The 8,571-nt window shown below is 38.3% G+C and overlaps 1 protein-coding gene across 1 annotated transcript in view; it reads left to right on the top strand.

The window, feature by feature from the left end:
- Positions 1–306: 306 nt before the first annotated feature.
- Positions 307–8,571, top strand: part of LOC308037267 (cadherin-6) — a gene marked incomplete at its 5' end in the record, with an annotated part of 50,060 nt that continues 41,795 nt past the window's right edge. The window contains one exon of the mRNA XM_080338926.1: positions 307–534. Coding sequence (XP_080195052.1) covers positions 307–534 — 228 coding nt within the window. The remainder of the gene's footprint in view (positions 535–8,571) is intronic.

Raw genomic sequence — 8,571 nt, 5'->3', positions numbered from 1 at the left:
AGTATAGATTCACAGAAGTTATTTGAAGGACCACTTGCAACATTTTGAACCAGAAACAGCCCAGCTTTCCATCACTATTACTCTTCTACTTTTTGGACTTATTTGCTGTAGTGATGAATATTAAGTATCTTTGAAAATGCTTAAAAAGTTGGTATTTCTCTTTTCAGAGATCCTTTCAGACTGTGAAGACTATTTAAAGGAAGACGGCATGAGATTGGATTCAATGCAGTAAAGTAGGTTAGTTTGAGGACAAGAAAAAAAAAACACAACAAAAAGTCATTATTTAGACCTTCTTGTGTTGCCGTGATGAGAACTTACCACTGCTTCTGGCTGCTGTTTTGGGCTGGTCAGCCCCACCAAAGTTTCTTAACTCCACTATCCAAAAGGACTAGCAGCTTTCCAGAAAAGGAAAAGATTTTGGTGTTGTCTGGAAACAGCAGGCAAGACCTTCATCGTTCCAAAAGGAGCTGGATGTGGAATCAGTTCTTTTTATTGGAGGAATACACAGGAACTGACTACCAATATGTTGGCAAGGTAAGACTCTTTCATACACATCTATGTTTTGATTTTAGAAGCACTAGAAAGCCAGCAATAACAAGAAGGTAAAAACAATGCTGGCTACAGCTTTTAGTTCACTTTTCTGTCTGCCCAGATTCTGCTGAGGAGTAGTTCAGCAGAAAGGTTAGTACACTTCAGCTTCAAATTGTAACCAATAGCAGGAAGTTCCTCATTTAACCAGCAAGTCCCATGACCAATCATGCACAATTATGGTGAATATTTCCTTTTAATTTTTGTTTGGAAATAATGCAGCTTCATTATAGGGTGGTCTGGGCCAGATTTTTAGCTTTAAAATGTAATCTTTTTTTTCCCCTCATACTCATCAATTTTCCTAGAGTCAAACTATATAAACTAGAAGAAGTTTTGTTCCAAGATACTTAGGGTTCACAGTACACACATTTTGTTGAGGCTTCTCTATGTAGCAAAAGGCAACCATTTCCTTTTTTTTTTTCCACTGCACACAACAATGTTGCAGCCATTTTCTGATGAGCCTTTGTGGTGCCACTGAGGACTCTGTGACATGACCATAGTATCACAAGCCATGCTATTACAAAGAGTTGAAGAACACTTTGCTTGTACACTAGAAGCAACAGAGAGCTTGAAATTTCTAAGTTCAAAGCATGCTGACAGTTAAAAAAAGGTCTCTAAAAAATAATAAAAATTACAATTGGAAAAAAAAAAAAAATCATAGCTTCACTCTGAGAATATCCACCTCCCCAAGCAGCATACCTTCATGTGAATTGTAGAGCTAATGCACTTGTGGTAAGTCTAGAGACTCTACACTGCCCAGGGTGCCATAGTCTATAGGAGTCTCTCTTGCAGAATGCAGAAATTATGCTATTGATGATGACACATTCAAAGTAGAAAAAATACAGCTTAGTTTTCCAAACTAAAGTGGGATTGTCTCTGATCTAGTTTGATCTCTCAAGCTTCTTAGCAAAGGCTGCAGATCACAGTGGTTTGACATTTTATGTCCCTCTGCAAGCTTCTGAGCATTCCCATGAGAGATGGTGGCTGCTTTTCTTGCCTGCCAATCAGCTGTCCGTCAAAGTTAGATGTGACACTCCTTTCCTGCTAACTGGCTGCAAGGCACAATTCAAATGAAGAGCTAGTCAGCTGGTGTAATACTCATAGAGCTCCAACCAGGATAATCAGCATTCATAAAGGGTAACATTAAGACCATTCTACAGCAAAAAGCCAAAGGCAGAGAATCCTCGGAGAGGAGAAGCAGAGAGGGAAGACAAGAGGGTAAGAAAAAAAGACAGAATAAGAGAGAAGAACTAAAAAGACAGATATGGATGGAGAAGAAGCTTTACAAAGAGAAATCAAGATAGAGGAAAGGGACATCAAATGAGGATAGAGGATAGGAGTCAGGAGAAAAGGGTTACCTAAAGAGAGCACAAATAAAAACAGAAGATGAGATAGTGAAGGAAGAAGAGGGAAAAAAAAAAGAGGTAAGAAATATAGAGTCAAGAAAAAAAACAACAACAACAAAACAACAACAACAACAAAACAAACTTAAACCTCAAAACAAACAGACAAACAAACAAAACCAACCAACACCAGGAAAACAAAGGGCAGCTGTCTTCCACATACACTCCTCTTTCGCAGTCTGCTCAGGGGGGATGGGGTAACAGAGAATCTCATTCTCCAAAGATAAATAATGTGCTGTTGAGGCAAGACCTACAGCCTGCCATTTTCACTGTGAATTTTGACATTAAACCTGCTCAGCACCAAGCCCTCCATTCTCTCCACTGCAGAATTTTAGTAGAAACTATTGGCTACAGAGGGACTGATGGTGGAGTAAATATTCCTGCAGAAAAAGTTTGCTGATAGTTAAAAAATTATTTAGTTGGACCAGAAAATGAAGAAAGTTTGAACTGGAGTCATTGAGAGAGAAAAAAATGTAGCTGTTATTTTTAAAAGTTGTTGTTCTGCCTATTGGTACTTTAATACACTTATGATTAGAAATCGTAGAAATGACACATAATGTATAAATGTCATTGATTCTGTGTCCCTGGGCTGTTCACAAGTGGCCTTTCACATGTCTTTCAAATGCCAGAACTGCTCACACCCTTGTAATTGAACAATTAGCCAAGAGGCATGGAAGAGCAGCCATTTATTATTAGAGAAAGTTGCGTGTTGGTATGAGTATAGATAGAAACAGCCAAATGTCTCCAAATGAAGGTAACCAGGCAATTTAACTGAGCAATTAAACTTGATTGGTGTGGGCAAATGAGGATAACAAACATGTTTATGAAGCAGATTTTTTCTGAGAGGACTACATGTTAGCCTTAAACATAAACCGAAATAAGAATAAGAATGGTAAGAATATTTGGTTATCGTCTTTTTATTCTCTTATACCATAAAGAAATGTGAACAGGAAAATCTTTTAAAATAATAGGGATGTACATATGTAAAGAAGAATTGTGCTTATGCTCTACTGTATAAGCAGTCAGACCTGGATCTTCTGTGTTTTTTGTGTTTAGTGGTTAAAGCTAGTGGTCATTAACATAATAATTATTAAAAATTGATACTATATGAAAAATTGATACTAAAAGAAAAAACTATTTTACTCAGACTGGTTTTACTTCATCTTTTCATTTGTTAATATCTGTTTAATTCAAACATATATATTAAAATTTGAGATACAAGAAGTTTGTTTTGAAAGATTTTAACAAACAGCATCATTTCTAGAAACAGCCTAAATTACAGTTGTAAAGTCCTGTAACTTTCTATACTACAAAAAAAACCCCACATTTTTATCATGATAGTTTTAGAGAGAAGGGGGAAAAAGTGAAGGGGAATGCATTGAGACTTCAAGTAATAAAAGAGAAAGATAATGTCTCTGAAGACAGAGTTCAAGGCAGTACTGAAGACAATGCTGAAGCATCATCTGTATTAGACCAAGCACTACTGTGCTTCATACCCTGCATATGCTATATCGAATGAACACAAATGCCTTCCATGCCGAAGCACACACAAAACAAAGTAGCCGTTTTTTGGTACCTGTGAGTACTATTAGCTTTTAAAAAGTGCTCCCCAGTTTTGTATGCTATACATTTTACTGTCAGCCCAAATATGCTGCTGTGTCACACTGATCAAGGATATGTGGCTGCCAACAAGAAGCTCCTGGTGTTATCAATGTAAGTTGATTGTGCTGTGGCTCTGACACTAGATCCACCCTTTTATTACCCAGTTCTTGTATTCCTGAATTTCATTCCTATATATTAATGAAATAAAGCCTTTTTAAAAAATTAGAAATTCATCTCTGCAGTCTTGGTTAGCCTCAGACATAATAATATAAGGAACTTGCATAAAAGTTTTAGACTGGAATTATTCATCGCACTGCTGAATATAACTTGTGAACTACAGCTATTCGTTGAAGTGTGATTGATGGGCAGAGTGACATTTTAACCTGAAGATATCTTTTCTCCTGGTTCAGAAATTATGGCACTTGGCAGGGACTCAATCCCAAAATAAAATAAAAGGATTACATGAGCATCAAAGTAGAGAAGTGCCCAGCACTACTAGCCAGCCAAAGTCTGCAACATTTGATTTGGGTTTTAAAAGAGATCTAGTTGTACCTGTGGCTGCTTTGTACAATTTTAAAGGACTGAGGTGAATGCATCTCTAAATCACAGGTAAACAATCAAACAGTATTGCAGATGTATATAGAAATATATGCTATGTTCCCTAGAAGTCTTCAGATATTCCTGCACAAAAAATCTGCCATGCTCCAAGATTATACTCAAAGGTATAGTTACCATTTGTATGCACTTGATGTCTTTGTATGGCTGTCCCATTGGCTACATAAAATTCATGTACTTGCATCCATCACTGAGTGGTGTTGTCAGAGCACAAACCTTCAAATCATTGTTACATAAAGGGACAGGATGTCTCTTTCTTTTAGACTGAAGAAAGATCTGAACTAGTCTTAAATCTTACTCATTAACCCAGAAACAGCTTCTGGCAGCCTGGAGTGGAGAGGTTCGACTGGCTTTCCTGATAACAACAGGCACAACTGTGAGATTGTTTTGTCACACTCTGCCTGTCTGGCACTAAAAGTAAACTTCTAGACATAATTTTCATTTTTACTGTGTCTTATTGATGTTCATATAGTTCAAGCAGTAGGCTTGCCTGGAAACTATCTGATGTTACTACCTGTACAACCTATCATAAACAATCATCCCCTGCTGACAACTCAGTTTTTCAAGGAAAATAAATTCAAAGTCCTGCTGCTATGTGGCTAGGCAAAGCAGAAAGGATACTGCATTATTCTGAGCAAAACCAGAATCCTTTGGTGTTGAAAGAACCGCTGCGAAAGATAAGTTCCCCTCTGTCAGGAACAGTTTAAGGTACCATTGGCCCTGCTTTGGAGGAGGAAGAGGGGGTGAACTGAATGATATAATGTAGTCTCAGTACTGTTTTTCTTTCTTTTGCCTGATTTTACTTCTGGCTACAAGTATTCTAAAGGCAAGCAGAACTCTCTCTTGCAGTGTATTTCACCAGAAGCAAATAAAACAAAAGATAGTATCTCTCCTAATGATTGCAAGTAGTGGGACTAAGTCACATACTGAGGCAAAAATATCTGGCTGTGAGCAGGCCCAAAGGGCTATTTAAACAAGGAAAATTATTGCAATGTAATATAGTCCATGTATTTTCAGCATTTGAGGCAGTAACAGGTCACATGACTCCAATGGTTAAAAGGTATCATATCTTAATTGGATGATGTGACAACTAGCAAGAGAAACTTTCACGTCCTCTCAGATCTTTAGTACACTAGCATTCTGTACTTATCATCAAAACTTTTGACCCCCCAAAATGCAAGATTTGAAAGGTCGAACTGAAATAATTCTTCCCATCTTCATTTCTATTGGCAAACACTTGCTCAGTATTTGTTTTCTTTACCTTGTAACTTGCACAGTGACACACATCAGATGCCTTCAGCTTCCAGTTCCAAACGCAATGACTATTTGTAATCTTTATGAGGTCTAAAATTAAGATTTCCACTTCTGACTTCTGTTTATTCAGGGAGTCTACTCGAAACAGTTTTCAATGTCTTCTGACACTCAGAATATATCTTCTCCAGGTCTACATTCTGCACCCTGTTTCCAGGAAAACTGGCAGCCAGAGAGCCAGGCTTTAAGCCTCTGAACGATCTCTCAGTCCTGAACAATTCCTGGGCTTGAAGTGGCTCACAGCAAAACTGAAGACAGCTATCAGTCATCCCTAGGTTGCATCAGTCAATCTGAGGGACTTTGTGGGTTGCAGCACTCCCCACAGTGTACACAAGGCTCTGGGCTGGACCCCTGCCCCTGGCAAGTCTTCAACAGTATTTTTTACACAGCTAAATGTGCACATGAAGTTTGACTTGATGCTCTACCTCTCAGAGGACCTCCACACCCTTTACCATGCAGAAGAAGGAGGACTAAAGTTTTGCACCCTTGCAGATTTAGGCTGCCTCTAGCATACCATCGGTATGAGGGTGCTGTGGTCCTTGGGGAGCACTGATAGCTGTCTGCACCACTCTCTGCAGAGGAACTTCTCTCTTAGCAGAGCACAGGGTTTTCATGGGCCTTGCTTCTGACAAGAAAGTCTTAAGGTCCTTTATGCATACCAATATTAGTTACTTGCAATAATATGTTTAACTCTGTGGTAAAAGAAGCATCAAGACAAGCCTTTTACAGGTGAGAAAACTGACGTACAAGCAGGTTAAATGACCTTAAGCACACCTAAAAGTAAAAAATTTCTAAACTGGGATTTTAAAATAAATAAAAATCAGATTTCTTAGCCCCTTTCCCTCTTCCTGTTTAAATGCTTATGTCACCTGTCTCCCACTTCAATAGGCTGAATACTTGTCATTCTCTTAAAAAGTAGAATAAATGCTGTGGAGGATCTGCACTTCCTTTGTTCCTCATCCATCATTCATATTTTATGTTCCACCACTTGACTTTCCCAACTGTCCTTCATTCCTATATTGAATTGCACACACATACACACACTTGTCTCATATTCCTCTTTGAAAGATTTACTGGTGCTGATAGAAGTCTGTACAGTCGGCCTCTGTGGAATAGAGATAGCTCTGAAATGAGGGACAGTTGAGAGGTTAGAGGCCCAGGACGACAATCTAAAAACAGCTTGCAGATTTAAAACTGTCATATGGGGGCTGAGAAAGGAGATAATGAGAAATGGGTGGGATGGGCAAGAATGTTATTCAGAAAATGAAAAGGCAGGAAATATAGCATAGTTAGTGCTTACGATCATCATAATTGTGAATCTGCTTGGCATCATCCTTGTACTCAAATATATTACACAATACAAAAGCCTTACAACCATCTGTTTCAAACACAGCACATTTCCTACATCATGGCACGTGTTGGTACTTACAGTGTAACGGTACGTAACCTCCTCCCCTTCTTCCCATTCTACCTAGAGAAGCAAACAAATACTGGTACACTCAAACCAATATTTCTGTTAATACTTGTTTTTCTTTTTTTTTGTGGCCTGAACTAAACAATTTTGTTTTCCATATATTAATGAGCCACTCAGACCAGGGCTTACATTTTGGGCCATATCTTTTTACAGATTGTCCTATTGTCCCTTGTCAGCAATCATCTACATGTCTTCTTAAATTGTGTGCCCTTAGACTTCTAGCTGTAGAAAGACAGCTGAGCATGTTAATCTTCTTCCCTAAGGGCAGACTGCAGGTGAAGTTCATGCTTTATTTTGTGTTAGTTGGACCACTGGTCTTTGGAACTGTGATTACCATTTTCTTATTTGTTTGTACAGCACAGTAAAATCCTCACTATAAAGCTGCAATGACATGAATATAGAACTTGCAGGCTAGCAACCACAAAAAAAAATCCTTTTTTCAGGCTCAAGACAAAGAACCATTGTTATTCCACCATTTGTTGTTGACAGTTGGCTCACCAAAAATATTAAACCATAAATCTTTGAGAAATCTCTTTATTAAATGAAATCCATACTGTCTGTGACTACCTTTTTTTCTGCTGCCATTTCCCTCACTGGTTAACATAGGTTCACAGTGGGGCAACAACACATTGAGAGCTGTGGCCAGTCAGTGTAACATTTCAAAACACAAACTGAAAATGTGTTGTGATGTTAATAGCTACTCTTGATCTGTATGCGCTAATGCAGACTGTGGCTTGCTTTCACCCTTAATGGGGTGAAAAAAAACCTCAGCATCCACTTGCAAGTGCTTCAGGGTTCAGTGAAGCTTGTAGTTATCATGAAAGTCTGAGGTGGCAGACGAAGGAAATGGAAGAATCACCCTCTGGAAGTAAAGGAGAAAAGAAAAATATCAATCCTTTCTCTCTGCTAATTTCCCAAAGAAAATCTCTGAACAATAAGGGTTGTAAACAAACCAAATCCTGACTGATCTACAAATTAAAAATGTACATTTAGGAAGAAAGGGAAAAACAGATCAGCATATGTTTTTGCTGGATATAACATTCCCATTCTTTCCACAGTTTTTTATTTTGGAGTCATATCATCCAAAGAAGACTGCAGCTCTTCTGTCTTCAACTTGCATATGCTATGTCGTACAGGGCAGGGCTCCAAGAAGAGCTCAGCTGAAGTGGCATCTCTGTACAGGGATATAGTCTATCTGACACTATTTCTTGCTTTGTCTCTTTGTGAAACATCAAGCAATATTTCACCATTGGATGTCTATTGGAAAAAAGAAGGATTTACTGTCCCACATAGGCTCTCATAATGGTCATTCAGTTATCTTTACCAAGTTTGTTAGTTTTGCCAATACAATATCTTCGTGCTGGAAGGCAATATGAAGTTAAATCAAGTCAATTGCATAAGTTCTGTGTTTAACATCATGTTGTCATTAATGGAAGGTTAAGTTTTCCCTAAAAGACAGAACCAAACAGTATAACTGCACTTGTGGCTCTATGACATGCTTCTTCCTACCTTGCAGCTCTTGCAATCAAGCTGATCAGGGCACTGGTAGAGGATTTAAAGGGCATGCAAACAGAGGTG

Source organism: Nesoenas mayeri, assembly GCF_963082525.1.
Source record: "Nesoenas mayeri genome assembly, chromosome: 2".
Lineage (NCBI taxonomy): Eukaryota > Metazoa > Chordata > Aves > Columbiformes > Columbidae > Nesoenas > Nesoenas mayeri.
Note: the sequence above shows the minus strand (reverse complement) of the source record. Positions and strands in the feature narration are given on the sequence as shown.